The 25,423-nt window shown below is 38.9% G+C and overlaps 1 protein-coding gene across 9 annotated transcripts in view; it reads left to right on the forward strand.

Moving 5' to 3' along the window:
* The window catches only part of LOC131427342 (cGMP-dependent protein kinase, isozyme 2 forms cD4/T1/T3A/T3B), a 554,292-nt gene that overhangs the window by 510,155 nt on the left and 18,714 nt on the right, over nt 1-25,423 (forward strand). For all 9 annotated transcript variants that reach the window (XM_058590437.1, XM_058590434.1, XM_058590436.1 and 6 more), the window contains one exon: nt 1,766-1,985. In XM_058590437.1, coding sequence (XP_058446420.1) covers nt 1,766-1,985 — 220 coding nt within the window. The remainder of the gene's footprint in view (nt 1-1,765; nt 1,986-25,423) is intronic.

A 25,423-nucleotide genomic window follows, 5' to 3' on the forward strand; every position in this document is an offset into this window, starting at 1 on the left:
TTCAGCATGGTTTTCATCGACTTGTGACACGGTGCATTGTCTTGATGAAACAAAACTTTTTTCTTCTTCAAATGAGGCCGTTTTTTTTAAATTTCGTCCTTCAAACGCTCTAATAACGCTATATAATAGTCACTGTTGATGGTTTTTCCCTTTTCAAGGTAGTCGATGAAAATTGTACCATGCGAATCCCAAAATACAGACGCAATAATCTTACCGGCCGATTGTTGAGTCTTTCCACGCTTTGGGTTCGGTTCATCGCGTGCAGTCCACTCAGCTGATTGTGGATTGGACTCCGGAGTGAAGTGATGGAGCCATGTTTCGTCCATTGTTATATATCGACGAAAAAAATCGGTTTTATTTCGATATAACAGCTCCAAACACTGCTCAGAATCATCAATTCGTTGTTGTTTTTGATCGATTGTGAGCTCACGCGGCACCCATTTTGCACAAAGCTTTCTCATATCCAAATATTCGTGAATAATATGTCCAACACGCTCCTTTGATATCTTTAGGGTGTCAGCTATCTCGATCAACTTCACTTTACGGTCATTGAAAATCATTTTGTGGATTTTTTTTCACGTTATCATCGGTAACAGCCTCTTTTGGACGTCCACTGCGTTCATCGTCTTCGGTGCTCATATGACCAGTACGAAATTTTGCAAACCACTTACGAATTGTTGCTTCGCCCGGTGCAGAGTCTGGATAACACTCATCAAGCCATTTTTTGGTATCGGCGGCAATTTTTTTCATCAAAAAGTAGTGTTTCATCAACACACGAAATTCCTTTTTTTCCTTTTTTTTCACAATAACAAAAGTAGCTTCACTCAAAATGCAATATCTCACAAACTAATAATCAGACAGCTGTCAAATTTATACACGTATCTTTTGAAGGTTGGTACTAACTGAAAATAGTATGGATTTAATTTTAGTGGCGCCCTCTCAAAGAAACGATACGAACTTTTCAGCCGATCTGTTAGCAATAACTGTACGTCTGCTTAGCGATTCAAATTGAGCTGTTTAAGTTAGCAGTAATCAGTTCAATTTAAACTGCTCTGCACTGACGAGTCTAAGACGAAACGTAAAGATAGATTTTCTTTTGGTTTTTGCCATTGTGCTATGCTCCTATTTGGATAAAATTTTGCAGTTTGACGTTTTTTTAGGTGTTCAAGCATTTGGGAGTTACCGATTTGTACATAGACTAAAGTACGACTTATCACCAGATCCTAACACACAATTAAACAATAGCAATTTGTGGAAACGATTGATTATAATGGTGGTTTCGAAAACACACTTTTAAGCAGTGCAACCCATAGTAAAGTATGACGGATTTTCGTCAAAAAAGCTCTCGGTTCAAATCAGTTCAAATAACACAAGCTTTTCGTCTTAGCTATCTTAACTTTTTTTATCACCATCCGAAAAAAGTCCATTTTTTTAACGCAAACGTTAGGGATTATTTTTTATCTCTAAATTACCAAGTAACGTGATGTGTACCCGAATCTCATGAGATGGAAAATAAAAACAAATTATTAAGTTAAAGTTTCCAAGATACTGAAAATCAATTTTCTCTAGATGAACAGAAACAACAAATCTATGAAAAGTACTGAAATACGAAGAATAAAACAAAACTTTTCAAATTGCGTCAAATAAAATTTCAAACTTTAAACGTGATATATTTTAACCGCAATATTTAATATTTCACGCAGATCACAATTGAGGAATCTATTCTGACAAACCATTTTTTCGTTTTTTTTTCTATCATTTCCAGAGGGCCGCGTCGAAGTTTCCCGCGAAGGCAAATACCTATCGACGCTGTCCGGGGCCAAGGTGCTCGGGGAACTGGCCATCCTGTATCACTGCCAACGAACGGCAACCATCACTGCGGCTACCGACTGCAAGCTTTGGGCCGTCGAACGACAATGCTTCCAGACGATCATGATGCGTACCGGCCTTATCCGGCAGGCCGAGTATTCCGATTTTCTCAAGAGGTGAGTCACTTGCTTTGCTCGTTTATTTCTTTTTGTTCCCATTTCTTTTCGTAATGATTTGTTTGGGCATGGCACGTTTCACATACGGTTTCACGAGACGTTCAAATCGAAGGTCACCGCGGAGTGCCATTGACCGTGCACTTTCATTTTGGTATTCACATAATCAAATTGGCATCACACACACACACTGTAATTACTTTATCTGCCGACGTAATTGATTTCATCCGGTAGCGCTTCTGACGATTCGATTGCATCGCTGATACCAATCATCCCAAGCCGACCGAAAAAAAACATTCGAACATTCTGTGCGATTGAAATATTTTGTTTTATAATAACGATAATTACTGTAATTTATGCATCGCAAGCATCTACGTGGTGGAGTTGCCCCAGTCAATGGCTTCGAACATTTCCACACAACCCACCGCGGCAGAGCAGAGATAAAAATGAAAGCAGCGAAGTGTGGTTTCCCATCATGCAACAGAAGCGACGAAAGCTTGCTCTCGTAATGATTCCATTGCCCTGGAATGTGAATCTTAGAACAACTCGTATACGTATTCGTGCTACTATCTGCAGGTTATAAACGGTAGTTTAAAATAACGAGATACGATCCCGAGATCTTCACAACGGCTGTGGGAAAATGCTGTGAAGCAAGTAAAAAATTCCGATGAAATACGCTAATTACCGGGGGATCTAATGAGTTATGCAAAGTTGATAGATTATTTACATTACATCGACGTAATTCTACCGTGAAAGTCGAACAATAAATCAAACTATTTATATCTAGTGAATATTTGTACTAATCGAGCCTCATAACTATCGTAAAATGGGCTATTTAGGATGCCAAGTTTACTTCATTAGGGATTGAGGATGAAGCAAAATACATACTGAATTGAAATTAGTCTAATGAGGCAAAATAGTAATTTACATTCTAAAACAATTTTAGGTCATTATGGGGTTCGATTATGAATAGCCGTTTTGTGCTGACGGTACATCATCATTTTGGACGTACCAAGGTGGTTTTTAGACATGCACATATTTTTATGTGCGAGAAATATTCAGAGCCCATTAAGTAGTTTTACTTCTTCAGATTATTGGATAAATTTTTAAATGTCTGCATGCCGGTTTTAGAAGACAGTGCACGCGAAATGCTCGAATAAAAGAGCAATGAAAGCAGTACAAAAAATAATTTCAAAAGTTTGCAACTTCATTCAAATGTAGTAAAAACCTAAATACTGACAAATCTTCAGATTTCTAATAAGCCATGCAGATATTTTTTCGATTGTGGCAATTGACTTGCTAACTTCAGGTATGATTCCTACAAGGATTTCAGTCACAAACAGATAGTGCAATTAATCATAATTTGAGTTCACGATGTTTTATTTATTTAGGAGTGAAAGAAAAGCCCCCTGGAGCGGAGATTCTTTCATTCTTCTTCTCCAACAGGCGTAAAACCTTCTCATCTTTTGTATCAAAAGATTACATACATCCAAATTATACATAACAATCATCTTATCTTATCTTATCATTATCCTAATCTAAAACTTCAACGCTAACGCTAGTCATGTATATTTATAACATGTGTTGATAATATGTTTTGAGAAAATCACATTGATGTACGCAGAGATGTCCATCTCGTCTGTGTGACGAAGTGCAAGCAAAATTTCTCCCCTCGCACTGACAGCTTCAACGAAAGCTCTTCTCTTTCACATATATACACCACTGTTGTATAAAGTGTGCACGCATCATGAGTGCGTTTGTTTATTTCCTTTTACCTTCTCCACTGAATCGCACCTAAGTGCTAGAGCATTAGCTAATAAATTCTCTGAGGTGGACGCAGATACTTTCGCAGAGGTGTACACGCCGGGGAGCACTCTGGTGTATGGTTTGCGTAGAAAAAGCGTGGACACGCTAAATCAGCAAAATAAAACAATTTATCGTAAAATTTTCGGTTTTTCTTGCAAATTTTTCATAGCAAGGCCAGATCTACTCTCTATTAATTGAAGTTCACAGAAGTGTTCGCTCACCATCACGCGCCAGTGGTCACTTAGGTGTATTTAGATGAGAGCGCGTGTGAGCGATTCATGCGAAGAGAATGTGTTTCACTCGCGCCAGCTGCTTTAACCACAAGCACACACTCAAATGCTGCCTATTCGACACTGAGAAGAAGTGCGCTTTCCTCTTTGTGCGATGCTTCGTTTTTTGCATCCTCGGTGTGGACAAGAATCTGACGCCAGCGTGTATCACTCTGGTGAAATGCCATCTCCGGATGTACGGAAAAACTTGCTTTTTTTATGATATGGACTATATATGTTCTCTACCAGAAAGAATAATACTATGCATTGTCATAGTAGTGTATACTCGAAAAAAGTATGCACCATTATGACCAATGAATAAAATATTCGATAGCTTACAAAAAAAGCATTTTTGGGCATTGAATTTGGTCAACTGATTAAATTTTAATAATAACAAAAATAATATCAACAACCAATGAAATGCTATATAAATACGTTTCGACTTTTTAAGCCCTCCAAATTGTATATGATGGCAACAAAGTATAAAAAGAAATTACAGTTCGACATTTAAAAACTCAAAATGTTTGTGGCGCTCATGTTTTCGAAAAGCGCAATGCTTAACTTCACCATTATTATCAAATAGTATACAAATTTTGAGTAGAGATAATGAATTGAAACAAGATCGATTTCAATATTGAGTAAAAATTTCTCAATTGCAAGAAATATCAAAAAACTACAACTTGACACAAACGTAACAAAAAATTTATTTCGCCACTATCGGTAAGTCGCACAGGCTTCGGTTCTTATGCTTTTTGGGTGACATTGAAGTTATAATTCACGTTGCTTAGGCATTCATTTGTTCGACGCATTTGTTTTATATAAAGTACAATAATCACCAGAAATAATAAAAGTTATCTACATTGACTCATAATAAACGAAAATGACGAAGAAATGGCACTCACAGCTTCGCTTGAAAATTATGAGAACGAGATCCATGTTCACGACAAAAGCGGAATAGTAGTTTCATAATTGTATTCTTTCTTTCATTTACCCTCTTTCAGTCATTTTCTGTTTTCAATGAAAACCATATGCAGTGCAGTGTCGATATTAAACCGAAGCTTCGAGAACCGATATTGACAAAAAACGATTCATAATGATTTTTACCTGTCAGTGTGCTCGCATCTATAGTAGTTTTGGTTTCCAAAGAAGTTCTGAATGGAATTACTTCGATCAATCATACACTCTTTATATACAAACGTCACCGATTTTCATTATATCGATGGAAGAATGAGAATTGAAATTTTACTGATTCTCGCTGCAGACGTTATTTTAGATTAGCCTTGTCGTAGGGAAACGAGTGACGTTGGCATTGATACTCTTTTTTGTTGCAATGAGAGACGAAAAAATTTCGTCTCTCTTCGTTTATTTTGTAGGCAATCATATACGAATTAGACAGTAAAATACGAATATGAGACAGTTGAACTCCATTATTTCATTAAGAATGTCTGACAGTTTCAAGCTCTGACCATCACTATGTGTTCTAGTTGGGTTGATTCGGATTGTCTTGTAGTTATTACAAAAGCTCCGTATATTTTTCATATAATTTGTGCTATGATATTTCTTAGATCCAAATCAAATAAATTGGCTCCGAAGACATCGCCACCAATGTAATCTGCTGGATTATGAAAAGACTATCAGTACGAACACACAACGGAGTCTTGTAGTATAAATGACATTGATCAAATCTCACATAAACTGAATTTAGGAGACAGTGTGAGAATCAGGACAAATTGATCTAAGTGGCACGTTCCTCTGGTTGTTTGAAGGTAATGCAATCACCGTGAAAACTGACATTTAAACCGAGGTCCGAAGATCGGAGTGTCGTATATCCTATTCAAATCAGTTCATCGAGTCTGTGTGCGTATGCAACAAAAATATGCACTAGTTTTTCGGGGGTAAGTGGGCTGCTTCTCACAATGATTTCCATTAAGATTTAGATGAAAGATCATCGTTTTCTCTAGAACGCTAATGATCCGACTTGCGGTTCTGGAGTACGGAGTGATATGTACAAAAAAATGTAAAAGATTTCATGTTCCTGTGAGATGGGGGAACCAATTTCTGGAGAAGTGCACTCCCAGTTCTCGGTTCCGGATGTACCGGAAACAGCGATCAAAAACTTCAAACCAGAACTCACTTAATTTTCTTAGAGGTGGCATATCTGATGTTCACACACTTAGACTCCAATGAAAAGTCTTATGATTGCTAATGAATGGTCTTATTAGACTGCTAATAAATTTCTTCCCAATCCGACGTCCGGTTTCGTGAAATGTGTTTAAAATTTTAAATTGTCATTTAGAGCGACAAAGGAGAAAAATCATCTAAATTTAATTAGGATCTGTTTCGTTTAGTGTTTAGCCCGAACAATCGATCGTGTTTTTTCTAAATACAATAAAAAGTATTGCAGGCAGCCACGTTTCTTTTCAAACTGATAGTTACGATTGTAAAACTGTTAATAGTTATTGCTGCTGACAGCAAATGATGAAATTGTATGATGCATTGATCAAAAAACGACAAGAATGCTCGACAAGACCAATTTTGTTCAACCCGTCCTACTCCCCAGACTTGGCGCATCGATGTTATATGCACTAACCAAGCAGCACTTAGGACTAAATTACTTCAAAAGATGACCATTTGCTTTATTATTCGGACTAGCCATATCCATTTGCTCTGACTTTACGTTTGATTCCAACCTTTAAGTTATGTGCAGTATTCTAAGTTATCTAACTGGTACCCTTTCAGCTAAATTTTGCTCATTACTTGCCAGTCCTTTAGATTTATCAGGCTTCGCTTCACAATGGCCCAATATGTTTCTTTTTTTCTTTTTGAACGAGGAGTGTTCGGGGAATTATAAACCTTTGGTACAATGACAAGACGCCAAATCAGACCAAAACAACACAAAACATGTGTGCTGTTGGTGTAAACTGGTTGATTAATCGTATCTGTAAGGTTATAAAGACTTTTTTCTTTGCACCTCGACTTCAAATGGCCTGGTATACCATGTACTTTTTCGATAACTTCTGGTCATCATTCATGGTTTGGTCTGAATGACCAAACCTGCATCAGCCAAAAAAAAGTCGAAAACACGTTTTCGTTCGGCACGTCAGTATAGACATTGCATTTCGATGCAAAGAAAACAAGTGTTCTGTAAATAGCAGCAACTTTACGTCTGCTTAGCGGTTCAAATTGAACTGCCGAGTTTTGCATAAAGCAGTTCAATTTGAACTGCTAAGCACTGATGAGTCAAAGACAAAACGTAAACATATCAATCTCGTTCCTGTTTGATTCCGAAAGCTTTTCAAAATGATACAGTGAAACAACGTCCTGCGGGTGATTTTGCACGGTCATGATGCAACGTAGACGGATTTTCTATACTGTTGTGTAATGTTACTGTAATACACTTCACTTCAGTGTCCCGGTCTGACAAAGAAAATATAACTTTTTATTCCAAATTTCGATTTTTTTTTTACATAAAGATTGAATGAACTTTTGATCGTCTACAGTCCCATTTGGACGGGATGAAATGAGAAATTCCGGACCTAACCAAGAAAAAGTCGATTTTTTACCGTGAAAACTTTTTTATTTCTTAGTATTCAGCATTCGACGAAAACTCATTTTCCTGGAGAAACCTTTACAGGTTTGGAAATATATAATAGTCGCTAGGGGCCAGATCTGGAGGATACGGGGGATGGTGGACCAATTCGTACCGCAAATAATTCAATTTCATCGTTGCTTGAATAGGCTGCTGTATCTTTTTTCCTTCAATAAATCAGCTGTTAATCAAACACTCAATGGTATTGGGTCATCTAGAGGCTTGTTCTCAGACAAAAGATACTAACGGTTCACGTCTATTGGAGGGGTACATTAGCACCCCAGAATAGAAATCACTCTAAAGTTACTAAATTTTAATGTATTTACGAATAAACCGTACAGTTTCTTTCGAAAACCTTTTGCAGAAAAACATCTAATAAAATATTTGAGTTTGGTCAAATTTACTATGAAATATTTCATTTTTTTTTGTGAAACAAATTTCCTGTATAATATCAAAATTCCCATTTTACCTTCATTTTGCTGGGGTTTGAATTTATCCGAATGTGCGTTCTAGGGTTAAATTCATCAAACACGTGAGACTCGTTTTTTTCTAATTTTCCAAAATTACCGTCACTGAATCACATGACAATAACCAACACACTAAAGAACCGAATGTTATGAAATTTCGACAGATGACATTTTAAAGATTGAAGTGATGCCATCTATCTGTTTTGGGACTAATGAATGAAAATATTCTATTCCAGAATCCATCAATTGACGTAAAAATAAAAAAAAAGTTGTAGAACGACAATATTTTGTATATAATAAAGGTTACTAGTTTAGTGTAACCTTTTTTGCCATTCTCATTCGCATGCACGGTGAAAACCGACTTTTGAACCAAGTCCGGAGGGCCGAATGTCATATACCATTCGACTCAAACTAAGATGCAAATGAAAAGTCTTAAAGTTCTTTAAAAAGTCTTCGAAAAGTTGATCCAAATCCGACTTCCGGTTTCGGTTTTAGGAGCGATTAGTGAAAATTTTCAATTTGATGAGTATTTTTTCACAAGCGATGGCGAAACGAGGTGCACATTTTTATAAAACTTACTGCTAAATTCATCTAGTAGGCTGATCTTGTTAGTTAGTGGGTATATAAACCTACTTTGGGACTACTAGTTCCCGGTTTCCGCTTCCGGAAGCATCGATAATAATGAAGAAAAGTTCCAAAACCGGAAGTCACTACGACTCCTCAGCAACAGTTAAACCAATTTTCACAAATCAAATTTCAAATAAAAGCTCTCGTTGTCTTAAAAGATACTGTGCAATTTCATCCAGATCCGACTTCCGGTTTCGAAATTATAAGCCAATGAGTATCAGAACTGTCATTCAAACTCATGCAAAATCGGTACGCATCGGTACGTGCTGGAACGGAAGAAGAAGAAAACGCCACCACCAGCACACAGCGTGCTTTGTTCAATTTTGTATAGCATGCAGGGTTGCCATATTTGAATCTTTATTAACTTGACATAACTGTTTACAAACTGAAAAGATGATGGTAGCTTATGCCAGAGAAAGTTTTTAATTTTATTTAAGTTTAAAAAAAATATTTGTACAGAATCTTCTAGTGATGTTTTTGAAAAATAGGTAATATGAGAAAGGCATCACTACACCACTAGGTGGATTGAAAAAGGTTTTTTATATAAAAAAATAGGTATAGAATTCGCTCAAAGTGGGAGGACCGAGTGTCACATACCAGTCGATTAAGCTCGACGAACTAAGCAAGATTTCAAAGAAAACTGACCGATTTTAATCGGATAAGTTGCAAATGAAAGATATTTTTATCAGTCATAACTCTATTATTTTTGTTCTTTGATCCGTTGTTCACTTTTTGAGTTTTAGGTCTAAACATTCTGTTCTTTGACAATATCTGTCTCAATTCACCTCGAAACTGAAGTAGATTCCAAAATTTAGATACCTCGTTATAATACCTTTTAAACAAGCCATAGATTGTTGAAATTCGACTATTTTTAACGAAGATATTGACATTTTTGAGAAAGTGAAAAGGAGTTTGAGTCACCTGCATCAATCTTCTGAATTTTCCTACAGACTACTTAACTTAGATTCAAATAAAAGTCCCATCTACAAACTTAGATTCATATGAAAAGTCCCATGCTCCCATACAAGATTCCTGAATTTCATTTGGATCCGATTTCTGGTTCCGGAACTACAGTATGGTATGTGTAATGAAATTAAAATAAAGAAACTAATTTTCTCGTACATGGCTGAACCTATTTCCTTCCTTATTTTCAAATGACAGGTCATAAAATGTCATAAAAATATTTTTTTTAATCAGGTCCGACTTCCGGTTCAGGAGATACAGCATGATTAGTGGAAAAATATCAATTTCACATAAATAAATCGGGTTAATCGGGTTTGCAGAATTTTATAGTCGATAACTAATACCGTTTTCGTTTTTGAACCTACGCGCGGGCGACTCTGACTCAAAGTAAAACGAACACGTGCTACGCGCCCTAAACAACATTTCATTAAAAAAAACAAACTCGCATGGATGCGTAGTGCGACCTGAGAAAATTTTCAGAGCGAAACTACGCGATTGGAGTCCGATTTAACATATAAAAAAAATGTTTGGGCGGCTCTGGGTCAGCTCTCGGGCTGCTCTGATCAATAAACGAAAACGGTATAAATAAACTTATTTTTAAATTTTACCGGTGTTCGGTTTTCGATCCTGGAATGAATTCAAAATTTTAATTTGAGACGCACTACGATTTCCCAAAGATGGCAACACTGATTTTCAAAAATTTCGAATCAAATGAAACGGTAAACAATCCCTTCGGTGAATTTAACTGATTTCGGCTACACCGATTTTCGAATTTCGGTTCCGAAACTATCGGGAAGCTAATCGGAGAAGCTAAAAGAAGGCCAGAACGAATTTAATAAACAAAAATTAAAATGTGTGACATGGACAGTGCATCATAATGTACTTCAATGGAACCTAGTCTAGGGGTATCATTTCATTGAACTGTTACTAACATTAGTTCAATTGTTTGATGTATGCAACTGACACCTAAGAATACACTTAGGCGTTCATAAATTTTCAAATCTCACATTTGGACTGCGGGAACAAATGATGAATGGAGAAAAGCTTCATAACTCAAGTGACTTGTTATGATGCTTCTATTCAAGATATTTTCATCATAGAATTAAGTAGGAATGTATACTGCATAACATAACTGCAGCATCATAAGCATATACACTTTTTCACACGATACGAAACTGAACTAACTGTGGTTTTTTCTTTTCACGAGGTGATGATCCGCTGGGGTCTCACATTAAAAGTGATTTATTTTGTCGTGCTTTGAATAAGAAAGTCATTACGTAAAATGCGCTCGAAAAGAATATTTATCCCTTGGACGGTTTGAAAGAAAATGAAAGACGTCTCCAAATTGGAATTTCGCTTCGTTTCTATACAGAAATTTTGTCGGCCTTGAAATCATTTGGTTTACCAACCAAAAATGCACATCTTTACATCTCAATGACCATCTTCTAGTTGCAAATTGGTAACTTCCATCAAATTAATGAAACAAAAAATTTTACCGTTTTTCGACGGTGCACTTCACTACTTGCAGGGGGGCTCTTAACCAATTTTATACCACTCGCTGTTTTTTATTGCTATTTTGCACGATTGCATTGCCGCCACTTTCGACAACGACATCTGCTTAATTCAATTACGGCCAATTCGCCTAGAAGAGCAATCTGGATATCGACGCGTTGCACCAGGTTCCATCAGCTAGTCTGAGAGGGTATGTGTGTTGAAACGATCACTCGGACGACCAGGACTGTGAATTGCTGCCGATATTTGGATGGCCGTTGAGTGGCGATCGCGACCGATATGTTGAAATATCAACCCGCAACGGGTGGCCGCCACTCGATCGAAAGAAACTCGGCCGTCGCACGCAGCGGCTGTCATCAATGAATGAATAAAGATCGACACCGATTGATAACTCCATTTTCCCATATGTTCGCGCAGCAATTGGGTACTTGACGACGAAACCAACCCAGAAGTCGACCGAGATGAGTATCAACGGTACTCTCAAGCCGCTATAACGAAACGGCACAGTAGTCGATGATGATGGTTCAATCCGATATTGCGAATTATTGCGACTGCTGCTTCGAGCTGCTGTTTTTACCATAGCGCAAATTGCTTTGTTTAGGCGAACGATTTACCGTATGTGGGAATTTTCCATCTGGTTTTATTTACTTGATGGTTTTGCAACTTGATGATTTGCAGTGACGTATGGTACTGTACTAGTCGTTTGGTAATATATTTTTTTCATTTGTGATGCCTACCCCAAATAAATAATTGCCAAAAACATACCCATTTTTTAATGGAGGATGCAATATAAAACCTCAAATGAATATTTAAAAAAGAAAAACAATTTTGGCGAGGAAGTAGTACTTCTAGTAATAGCATGAATTACATCACCCAAAATTCAGGTAGATATGTTTGTAAACTTTTATTAGTATGATGTATGTTATATGCCTGAGTTTTTGTACTAGATCCTGTATGTCTCTCGTGATTTGTTCGTAAGAATTAAGAGCTGAATATTTCGGTAATATGATGTGTTTGTCTCAAGGCAGTCATCTCGGACCCTTTCTATTTTCACTTTATTTCAACTATTTGAACCTTTCTCTAAAGGTTCGGATTGGGCTTGAAATAATCCCTCATCTTTCTTGCGTTCACGGGACCACACAGGACTCGATGAAATTGTTGATTCCTACCAGTTTCGCTTTCCACCTGAGGGACAAGCCAGGATTCTCTACGATCGTGTTCATTTTTTTTGGTTTTGTTTTATATTATGTAGAAGTCATTTAGATAACCACTTGACAGACGATGACGATATTTGGCACATGCAAACATTACACTCTAATATCGTTTCCGTTTTCAACGGTAGCACTAAACCAGTGTAGGACAGAAAAGGACGCCTTGCTAAAACTCAAACCAGAGCAAGTACAGCTAAAACAAAAACGTCATAAGCTAGTTACACCCAAAATTTCACAAGTTTTGACCAAATTTTTAATATTCGAATTTGAAGGCCCCCTACTCTATCATCCCCTCTTGGATGTCTTGAACAGAAATTGATACCTTGGAATTTGAAAGGACCTCATATACCATTTTCTGGTTTTCTATTCATTGCCATCTTGTATTTATAATTAACTTCAAACATCGTTTTCTGATATCTACTCATCAAATCCGTTCCAAGAAATATTATTATTGAAAGTGTTTTCAAGCAATGTCGGTAATCTGAAAATTCCTATCTTAGGTTTTGAAACGATTTCAAACATCATTTCCCGGTACACAATCGTCATATCCATTCCGAAACATCAATATGTTTATATTTTTCAACCTTCATTGTACACACTTTTTTTACAAAACGTAAAAAATAACGTTCGATTTTTTACGAACTAAATCCTAAATATCGTAGACTGTTTTTATGAAGTGGACTCCAAATAACGTTAATTTTTAAACGACCTGATTCGATTTACGAACTCCCGGTTTAGTTCGTAAATGCAGACTTAGGTGTATTTGCTTTCTAGATTTCGATTGGTTAAAATTTGGAGCAATCAAATGATGATTGTTTTTTTTTCTGAAGTGTCATTCTTGTTTCCAACACGCTTATAAAATGTTACTCTGAATTTGAGTACTAGTTACTCATTTTCAAATGATACATACATACATTTATTTGCACTACATCACATTTAAGATAACACATAATCAACAATAGTACGCCACAATACTCGTTTTGTGGCTGCCTCTCTCCATCCTCGATCACGCCCAATACTCGCCAGATCACGTTCTACCTGGTCCACCCATCTTGCCCGCTGCGCTCCTCGCCTTCTTGTTCCAAACGGATTCGTAACAAACACCAGTTTAGCAGGGTTGTTGTCCGGCATTCTTGCAACATGCCCTGCCGATCGCATTCTTCCGGCTTTGGCCACCTTCTGGATGCTGGGTTCGCCGTAAAGTGAAGCGAGCTCGTGGTTCATTCTTCGCCGCCACACGCCGTTCTCCTGCACACCGCCGAATATCATCCTTAGCACGCGTCGCTCGAAAACTCCAAGTGCTTGCAGGTCCTCCTCGAGCATGATCCATGCTTCGTGTCCGTAGAGGATCACCGGTCTTATAAGCGTTTTGTACATGGTACATTTCGTGTGGGGGTGAATCTGAATGAAGGCAGATTCTTCTGGAGCCCGAAGTAGACACGACTTCCACTGATGATGCGTCTTCGTATTTCACGACTCACATTGTTGTCAGCCGTTAGTAAGAATCCGAAATAAACAAATTCTTCCACTACATCGAAGGTATCCCCGTCTATCGTGACATTACTTCCTAGACGAATCCTGTCGCTCTCGGTTCCGCCTACTAGCATGTACTTTGTTTTCGACGCATTCACCACCAGTCCAACCTTTGCTGCTTCGCGTTTCAGGCATGTGTACAACTCTGCCACCGTTACAAAGTTTCTCGCGATAATGTCCATGTCATCCGCAAAGCACACAAATTGACTGGATTTCGTGAAAATCATACCCCGGCTGTTGAGCCCGGCTCGTCGCATTACTCCTTCCAAGGCGATGTTGAATAGTAGGCATGAGAGTCCGTCACCTTGTCGCAGTCCTCGGTGAGATCCGAATGAACTGGATAGTTCACCCGAGATCCTTACGCAGTTTTGCACACCGTCCATCGGCGCTTTGATCATTCTAGTCAACTTCCCAGAAAAGCTGTTCTCGTCCATAATTTTCCATACCTCTATGCGGTCGATGCTATCGTATGCTGCCTTGAAGTCGATGAACTGGTGATGCGTTGGGACCTGGTATTCACGGCATTTTTGGAGGATTTGCCGCACGGTGAAGATCTGGTCCGTTGTCGATCGGCCGGTCGACGAAGCCGGCTTGATAACTTCCCACAAATCCATTCGTTTTAGGTGATAGACGACGGAAGATGATATGGGATAACACTTTGTGGACGGCATTCAGGCGCTCTCAAGTTCTCGCATTCCAAATGGTCGCCTTTCTTGTGAATGGGGCAAATTACCCCTTCCTTCCACTCCTTCGGTAGCTGTTCGGTTTCCCAGATCCTGACTATTAATCGATGCAAACACGTGGCCAACTTTTCTGGGCCCATCTTGATGAGTTCAGCTGCGATGCCATCCTTACCAGCTGCTTTGTTGGTTTTGAGCTGGTGCATGGCATCCTTAACTTCCCTTAATGTGGGAGCTGGATCATTTCCGTCTTCTGCGACACTGACGTAGTCGTTTCTCCCGTCACCTTGAACCCCCATGCCTACGTTCTCCGCGCCGTTCAGGTGCTCATCGAAGTGCTTCTTCCACCTTTTAATCACCTCACGTCCATCCGTTAAGAGACTCCCATCCTTATCCCTGCACATTTCGGCTCGCGGCACAGGGCCGTTGCGGGATTTGTTGAGCTTCTTGTAGAATTTCCGTGTTTCTTGAGAGCGGTACAGCAGTTCCATTTCCTCGCAATCCGCTTCTTCCAGGTGGCGTTTTTTCTCCCGAAAGATGCGGGTCTGCTTTTTCCGCTTCTGTTTGTATCGTTCCACGTTCTACCGGGATCCATGCTGCAGCATTACCGCCCGCGCTGCGTTCTTCTCCACCAAAATCACTCTGCACTCTTCGTCGAACCATTCGTTCCGTCGACTCCGTTCCACGTACCCGACGGTGCACTCGGCTGCGTTGTTTATGGCTACTTTTACTGTACTCCAGCAGTCATATAGGCTAGCCACATCGAGCTCGCCCTCGTCTGGCAACGCTGCCTCGAGATTCTGAGCGTATGCTGAGGCGACATCCGATTGCTTCAATCGCTCTATGTTTTATCGTGGCGGTAGTTGGTACCGTGCATTGTTGATGACGGAGAGTTTTGGGCGCAGTTTCACCATTACCAGATAGTGGTCAGAGTCGACGTTAGCGCCACGATAGGTTCTGACGTCGGTAATGTCGGAGAAGTGCCTTCCATCAATCAGAACGTGGTCGATTTGCGATTCCGTCTGCTGTGGTGATCTCCAGGTGTAACGATAAGGAAGGCTATGTTGAAAGAAGGTGCTACAAATGGCCATGTTCTTGGAGGCGGCAAAATCGATGAGTCGTAAGCAGTTTTCGTTTGTCAGCTGGTGGGCGCTGAACCTTCCAATCGTCGGTCTGAACTCCTCCTCTTGGCCTACCTGAGCATTTAGATCTCCTATGATGATCTTAACGTCGTGGCTTGGGCAACAGTCGTACTCACGTTCAAGCTGCGCGTAAAATGCGTCCTTGTCATCATCAATGCTTCCGGAGTGAGGGCTGTGCACGTTGATTATGCTAAAGTTGAAGAAACGGCCCTTGATCCTCAACCTGCACATTCTTTCGTCGATCGGCCACCAACCGATCACGCGCCTCTGCATATCACCCATCACGATGAAAGCCGTTCCCAGCTCGCGTGTATTGCCGCAGCTCTGGTAGATGGAATGATCACCTCTAAACGTTCGCACCATAGATCCTGTCCAACACACCTCCTGCAGCGCTACGATGCCGAACCCGCGGTCCTTCAGTAGATCGGCGAGTATGCGGGTGCTCCCGATGAAGTTGAGAGATCGGCAGTTCCACGTACCGATCTTCCAATCGCAAGTCCTATTTCGTCGCAGGGGTCGTTGCCATTGGTCTCGATTCGTATTACTCTCTTGCTGATTTTCCGTTGCAATAGTTTTTTTACGGCTGGCTCGCAGGGCCGGACACCAACCCCCTAAATTTCCGGAGGACCATAGTGCACAGTTGAGCTTAGAGTCCTTCACTGGCACTCGGACGTCGATCAGCCGCCCCTAACATGGGGAACAGAAGCTGTTGTGAGCCGCCCCTAACCTGGAGAACAAACGCTCAGGCTTGCAGAAGCAAACCCCCCCCCCATTCCTTGTCAGCCTACGACCAAAGTTCCCACCGGGGTTGGTTACCCGATCTTCCCTAAGGTTGCTCGCAGCCCAGCCGGTTCTACGGAGAGGTAGGATAGGAGATAGGATCAAATGATACATAGAAACTTCAAAAATTGAGTATCAATCATCAATTATAATTAGCAACTCTTACTCTAAATTTGAGTTCAACGCAAGAACTCGTTTCTTGGTTACTATTCGAGAGATCAGTCTAAAAGTCGTAGTTAATAACCATTCGTAGCAACAGGCGCCATTTTTTGTTAATGGGATCACCTAGTTTTATTTAACTGTTCATTTGTATCTGTTGCAAGAGTGAGTTGCTTAACACAAACGGTTTTGTGTCTGCAACAACCCGAATGATAAACTGTACTCTTGGTTGTGCCATCGACACAGATATTGTGTCCAGGAGTGGTTCGTATTGTGCTTCAGAATGGAAATGAATATGTTCAAGTGTATCATTTATGAGGAGTAAGTGTCTGATTGGTGCCGAAGTATTACTGACATGTGTGTTAAGGAGAGATTGACACACTATTCCATGCGACCGCCACTTAATATGATGTCTCGAAGTTAGACATCAATTGTGAACGGAATAATAAATAAACACCTTAGGGTTGTTTGAAATATTAAGTGTCAGTTACTTAAAATTTGAACACAATATACTCAGAAAATATATGCGAATCAGAGAAGTCCAGGGACTAGCTAAGAACAAAAAAAAAACACATTGTTTCGGTAAATCCTAAATTTTTTTCATTATCATTTATTCCTTCAGGAGCCACGTAATCAGTCCAAGACAATCTAACATTTCCATGCCTATTCTGTAGAACTATTTTTCTTTTACCTCGAAACAAGCGTTTGTTCTAGCGATGACTTCCTTCTTTGCAGCGTTGAGGTCTGCGAATAGGTAGTAGTCACTGGGAGGCATATCCGGTAAACGTGGTGGATGTGGCAGCCCAGTTCTTTCAATTTCGCCACGGTATTAAGCGACTTGGGACATTTCGCATCACCTTAGTGAAACAGCACTTATTTCTTCTTTGTTTGTTCTTTAAACGCACCAATTGTTCAATTTAATGTAATAATAATACCTTATTCAAGGAATTCGAGGAACAAAATTCCACAAACAACAACATAAAATACTGAAACCTTTACCCTATCCGGCCGCTTTGGGTGGCTCTTACCAGCTGCAGCCCTCTCGGCTGATAAATAACTCAAATAACTCAAAATAACTCAACCATAAATAACTCAAAAATATGGTTTCCTCAAACTTTTGGAAACAATGAGCAGCACTCATTACGCTTGCTTGCCCTTTGCACATTCGGACAATGGTTTTGAGGTAGTCTAAGTCCCGATGATCAACTGGATCGCTTCTGATTTTGATTCTGATCCACCTGAATTATGAACCTGATTTAAGATTTAGAATTTAATTTCCGAATTAGATTTGAGAGTTCAGTTTCAGAATACAGATTCAAAAGTTAAAACTCTGTTAAGACTCTGGAACTAGATTCTAGATTCTGGAACTAGATTTTTGGAACTGGTTGCTTGAGCAGATTTTGGAAATGAATTTCATGTCTTAATTTAGGGTCAGAATTCGCACCCAGATTTCAAATTCAGGAATTCAACTTCAGAGTTCTGGAACAAAATTCAAAGTATGAATTGTAGATCAGGATTCTCAGACAAAATTTTAGATCTTGACAGCGTACCAGAATTTTGGAACTGACTTTTTAATCATAATTTAATTTCTGAAGGCTCTTTCAGAATTTACTGGCTGAATACAGTTTAATAATTTAATTTCTAAAAACAGTTTCAGAATTCATTTCCAAAATTCAGGTTCGGAATTCAGAATCTGCATGCTGGAATTGAATTCGGAACTTGAGTTCTGGAACTGAATTCAGTTTTCTAATTCAGGTTTGGTATTTAGTTCTAAAATTCAATTTGAAACCTGGATTCTAAAAATAAGTTCAGTTCCAGAATTATAAAACTAAGTTCATGAGCTGAGTTCTTGATTTGGATTTTGAACCTGAATTCGGAGCCAGTCCCAGGTTTCTAATATAGGTTAATAAATGATTGCAAAGATTAGGACCATTAAAATATTCCCAAAGAACTCCAGCGAGTATGTAAATCTACAAAAAACAACTATAATATTCAGTTTTGCAATGACTGAGCGGAAAAACTAACAGAAAAGATGATTTATTGGAAAAAGTTACGCTCAGAGACAGGACTCGAACCTGCGTTCTTATGCATTCCGTGCATACGCGCTACCATTTCGCCACTCTGAATCTTGTTCTAGTCACTCTAAAACGCCAGTCAGACACAGTAGCACGTACATCGAACATGGTCTACATCCCAGCCGTCACCCGACCGATACCTTTTATCCAAACATCTTCTCTGTCCATCAAACACTAGTTTTCTCGCTTTATACCTATTTCTCCGATCAAGCATTGAGTAGGAGAGTGCATTTATAATCGCTTGTCACCTTCTTCAATGGTGCCAGTCGCTGGCTGAACATCGTCAGCGACAGACTATGAAGGTAGTATTGATTGTCTGCCCTTTCCTACCAGAAGCAGATTGTTACGGAAAATCAAACCTAACTACGGTTACGGAAAATTAAACTTTAATATTGTTTGTTTATATTTGTCATCAATAACTCATACTTAAGTATAGATGCACCGTTACAATTTTGGAAGCGATACAGCTAAAGTTGCAAAATTCACATAATCGATCAATTAATAGGAAAGGTTATTGATATTCGTATGTGTGAAAGAAACATCGCCCATCAGTTATGTCTCCGCCATTACTGCATCGCCATTTTTCATCCAAGAGCAATGATAAATGAACACACGAAATTGTTTCTATTGTTTTAAGAATAATATAACTAGCGTAGCTTAAATAGCTTCAACTCGTGGACCAAACATCAGAATTTCATGAAATATGAACAGGTATATTTAAAAATTGGTACTCATGAAATACGATACGGAAATTTGATTGGCACAGCCATCTATGTATCAGCTCCCTAATTTAATAGACTGATTTCAATTTCAGTACAGATTTGAGCGAATTGACATTAGTTAAATCCATCAAACGGATTGAGCAATCTAGAAATAAGTTCAAAATATCTGAATAATTTGAAATTGTTTCAGAACTAATAGGTGAAACCGAAAACAAAGTTGTTATATTGGGAATACAAATTAGTTCGGTTCGTTTTCAAAAGATGGCTCTGGCTGTTATTAATATTGTACAGCAACAGCTGCTGTCGATAGTTTCAAGAGGTTAGACATTTGTCATTCATATTCAGTTCATATTATCAGGTGTACAACTTTGCTTCCGCCGTTTTCCGATTGATGGCTGTACCGGCTAAGGCTGGTCAAAATACATAGATGACAATGCTTTTAAAGTGAGTGTGCACAGTGCCTTACGAATTGTCATCGCCGTTTCAGTGACAGTTGTTCTTGTTTTCGTATTATTCAAGCTCGAAAATGTCTGTGTATGTGCCCAATTCTCGCCATTTGCGGGAAGTTTTACTTTTCTGTTACAATTCGAAAAAAATGCAGCTGAAGCGCATCGAAAAGTAAAAGAGTAAACGTGTCGGGTGTGGTTTCGAAGTTTTAAAAATGGTTGATTTCGATGTCGAAGACAAACATGGTGGTGGAAGAGAAAAAGCCTTTAAAGATGAACAATTAGAAGCATTGCTTGATGAAGATTCGTGCCAAACCCAAGAAGAGCTTGCCGAATCGTTGGGAATGAGTCAGCAAGCCATTTTAAAACATCCCAAGGCCTTGGGCATGATTAAGAAAGAAGGAAACTGGGTGCCGTACGAATTGAAACCGAGGGACATCGAGCGCCGTCTATTTGTATGTGAGCAACTGCTTTAAAGACAATTTTTACATCGAATCGTAACCGGTGATGAAAAGTGGGTTCGATACGATAATCCTAAGCGCAGAAAATCATGGGGAAAGCCCGGGCATGCTACTTCGCCGAAGGCAAAATCGAATATTCACGGCGCCAAGGTTACCGCTACCGAACGCAACTGATGCGCCTTAGTCGCGCGCTAAAAGAAAAGTGGCCACAGTATCAAGAACGACATGACAAAGTCATCCTCCAACACGACAATGCTCGGCCTCACGTCGCAAAAGTGGTCAAAAAGTACCTGGAAACTCTGAAATGGGAAGTCTTGCCCCACCCGCCGTATTCCCCAGATCTCGCCCCTTCTGACTTCCACCTATTCCGTTCGATGGCACACGGCCTGGCAGATCAACATTTTCAATCCTTCGAAGAGTTGGAAAAATGGATTGCTTCATGGATAGCGTCAAAAAAGGACTCCTTTTTTCGAATCGGGATCCGAAAATTGCCGGAAAGATGAAAGAAAGTTGTCGCTAGCGACGGACAATACTTGGAATAATACATCTGTAAGCACTTTTTCGCAATAAAGCTTTTAATTTTGGTAAAAAAACGGCGGAAGCAAAGTTGTACACCTGATACTTCAATTTTTTTTAAACCTGTTTTCCACTGTGATGATTATGAGCAATTTTGTGTTAACTAAGTAGCATTTGCGAAAAGTTTTAGTTTTCCGTTTTAATTAGAAGAAAAGTGCAGCTGAAGCGCATCAAATGGTATCGCTCTAGACAACCATAAAAATTCGAAGATAAACAGTTGGAGGCATTACTCGATGAAAATGTCTAACGCAAGAGGAGTTCGCAGAATCATTGAAAGTGACTCAACAAGCAGTTTCTTTACGAGAAAAAAATGAAACTTACTCTTGACGTAAATTCTACTGTACCGTAATTTCTCGGGTAATAGAATATTACATCTACTAACGTGTAAAAAAAATTGTTTCTGTTTCACTGTCAACTTCAGTTATACTAGCTGTGAAGTTAATAATATGATTTATTTTTACATGGTTTGAATTGTAAATTTATGTGAATAGCGACGCTCCTTTTATATGCATCTATAGTGACGTAAATTTGCAAGATTTTTTTAAGTGTGTACGCTATATCCGTTCAATTATTGCCATCGACCTCAACATCAATACCTTGATTCATGGTTCGAAAGTTATGCATCTGGTGTGACCAAAAGGGTGTTTTGCACTATGAGCTGTTACAACCAGGCGATATTATAACGGGTGATCGGTTTAGTCTGCACTTGATGCATTTGAGCCGTGCATTACGAGAAGAACGGTCGGAATTCAAGCAAAGACATGGTAAAGATATTTTCCTGCATGACAACGCTCGGCCCTTACGTCACAAAAGTAGTAAAAAATTTTTTGAAAACGCTCAAGTGGGAAATTTTGCTGCAACCACCGTATTCTCCTGGGATTGCTCCTTCTGATTACTGGTTGTTCCGACGGATGCAGCGCGGAAATGGAAAATTAGCATCAAACTTGAATCTCCCTAAAAGACGAGACATTTATAAGTTTTCCTGTACATATTAATATGTTGGACAGTGAAAAATGCGTATATAATTGTACGACTCAGTGGCGTCTCATCCTCATATGCACCTCGTGCACTGCACAACCGGTCAAATTTAAGGAATCAACTGCATCCCCATCCGCATTCAAATATTTTGTAGTTTCTCAATTTATTCGATGAAAGCAGGTCGGATGGTAGCGAATATAAAATAATGGGCACTTTTGTCGTTAGCACAATATGCACAAATTCACTGTAAGCTACTTGCACTTGCTTTTTAATAACAACCGATTGATCTTTTCGTATCGCATTTCCGAGGCCAATATGTGGCACTTTGCCGAAATTGCGTGAATTTACATACATCTCATATACATCCAATTGAAAAATTTCAATAAGTTACATAATTTAACGCACTTATTCAAAAAGAGAAGGAATAACACAGCTCAGTTCTGAAATGTATTGTTTTCTGTCACGTTTGGCTTTGTGAGAACTTGTGTGCGCACCTTCAGGAGAGGCTTCAATGGCTTATGCATATGGCACTTGAAAACAAATTGATGTTTCAGTTGCAAAGTCAAAGCGGTTTTATTGATGAAGTTATTGACAGATTTGCTCGACGTGAAGAGCGCCGTATTATTTTATTCCATCGATGATACGAAATAAGTTTTATAAAAATTTCAATTCAGTAATATATCATTATTTGATTGTGTTGAAAAACACAATCGTTAGATTTCATTTACAACAAATTGTTGCAACTTGTTTCGTACCACATGAGCAGTGCACAACCCGTAAATTTCGCCACAAGACGCCACTGGCACTACTTCTGGTCGTCTAGGTAATTCTTAGTATTGAACTATTAGATACACTCTTTCATGAGTTTTCGAACTAAAGTAATTTGTAACAATTTCCCAGCAACACTATATGAGTAGTTCGGGTAGTTTTATTCCGAGTTTTCAATATTTTTCACTTTTTGGTTGTTGCTCTATTTGGTTGATGTTGGTAATCATCCAAATTCGATGCAGTACCGAATATTTACTCCAATGAGCACGCGCAAATAAGTGATATATGAAAATGAACTCTCCTCCTACGTGCTTCCTGCATTCTATCAGTACTGCTAGACATGACTTCCTGCGAATTCGAATAGGAAAATGCTGCTATTTATGATGTGTTTTTATAGGATATCTTGATTTTTTTAAGTTCATGTTTATTCAAACCATTGGAAGCAAGTATCTATGGAAAACATATTTAAAAAAATATTACTTCGGAGTATCTGTGGTTGTAGGTTTGAAGGTGAAGGTTTGAGTCGCAGACAATAAAATGTAAAAAACACAAATGATCATGTAAATTTCGCACTTAGCGATTACATTGTAGCCAATGAGTTATACATGGTAATGGTTGTTTCCCACCACAATAAAATATGTCAACGTTGAGTATGAAATACAAATCAACGTTCTCTCTGTAAAGGAAATACCGGCTCAATACACTTAGTTTTGAAATGATTGCTCAATAATTTTACGCAAACGTTTCGTTTCCGCCTCATACCAGATTCAAAATGTGAAAGGCCGGCAAGCAAGTTTTTTTTATTAATCCAGACGACCCTCTTTTCCAGAGTAACTTCAGTAATTCAGTCTTATCCGTAAATTACCCGTCGGTCGACACTAAATGATGCCGTATTGATGTGCGATTTCTCGACCCACCAAGATTTTAGTGCTGGTGGGCATCGAACCAGGTTTTTTTTATCAATCATCACTCGGACTGTTCCGCACAGGAAACTTTCCATTATCGATGCGACGTAGTAATTTAAAATGGTTTTGTACATGTACCAACTGTGATTGGCTGATATTGATGCGGAAAACAGCTGAACACCTCCAAACAGATTTCCTCACTCGGGTGTCAATTATTACGAAACCCTTGACGCGAAATGTCCATGCGTAAAATGAGATAACCGGTCGATTTATGAATGAAAGTCGCTGCCCGCTGCGACAATTGCGGATGGTCCCTGCCCCGGGGTCCAAAGAACCTGCTTAAACGAAGATTTCCATCAGTGGAGAGTTGTTTCCCCTTTTGGATTGGAACACCAATTCGTCACCCCATGAATTATTTATTTCTTTTTTTCTTTCCATTTCAAATATGATCGGTCTTTTTCTGCTGTTTGTTCGTGCAACAATCTCGTTTGGGAACAGGTTTTGGTTCCGAACTGAACCAGATGAAATAACGTGTCGAGTTTTGATGTAATCACAGGTTGATTTGGAAGACGAAAGTGTGGGCTTGGTTGGGCATCACCACGCCGGTTGTGCGGTTCACTTTGCACCTTTTATCTCGAGCCTGAGGATCGTTAACCGCTTGACAGAGTACCTACTGTCAAATGATATGCTCTGATTGTTTGGTTGGTGGATTTAATGTTAACTCAAGTATCTGATGGATGACTTCGTAAATCTTGTTTTTCAAATGATGACACATTGACACCGTGACACGTGCTTACGTGCTTAGCCAAAACTAATTCAGATTCCACTCCAATTGCTGTCAAATGTATGACAATGTTTCTTACTTAACAGACACTGTACGTCGGTCACTGATGCACTGAATGGGCAGCACTCAGTTCATCATTCGTTGAACTGTCTATTGAAATTCAGTTAAACTGCCGTCAGTTGCTCATTGAAATATTATCAAATGAAGACAGACACTAGAAAAGGTTCTAAGTGTAAACGACAGTATCTCTTTGTTTATTTTCGCTGTTTCGATAACCGTTTTTTTTAAACTTTACAAAGATTAATGACCATCAAATTCCGATTTGCACTTAGGAATTTGTTGGAAAGTACAAGAATATACCGTAATAATCAAAAGACAACGTCAACAAAGAGAAACTATACCCTATGATCTACCGCTGTTTAAAGGCAAAAGTTTTGTGAAACTCAAAAAATGAAAATATTAAAATCAACAACTTAGTGAATCCATTAAAATTGAGCAAATTTCAAATGGCAACACAAAAATACAAAGTTAAGTTTCAATGGAAGAATTATTCATTCAATCCTATGTTGCCTTTTACAAAAATGCTTTGACATCCTGCCGAGATCCTGCAGTTGACCGCAACCGCAATTTCAAATGGCAACACAAAAATACAAAGTTAAGTTTCAATGGAAGAATTATTCATTCAATCCTATGTTGCCTTTTACAAAAATGCTTTGACATCCTGCCGAGATCCTGCAGTTGACCGCAACCATAAGAAACGATTTTTTCAACTTTTACGCAAATAATGTAACAATTTTTGCGTTCAGCTTATAAAAAATGTTTCGATATTAGTAATCATACAATGTCGCGAAGTTCATTCCAAAGTTTTTAGACCACTATTTTCAGTGCATCCAGAAATCGGGGACCTGGATGGTGAAAATAATCTACTCGCCAAACAAGTTCTGGAAATACCCATAACTTTATATCCAACAGTATGGAAAAAATCATT

Source organism: Malaya genurostris, chromosome 2 (assembly GCF_030247185.1).
Source record: "Malaya genurostris strain Urasoe2022 chromosome 2, Malgen_1.1, whole genome shotgun sequence".
NCBI classification, from domain to species: domain Eukaryota; kingdom Metazoa; phylum Arthropoda; class Insecta; order Diptera; family Culicidae; genus Malaya; species Malaya genurostris.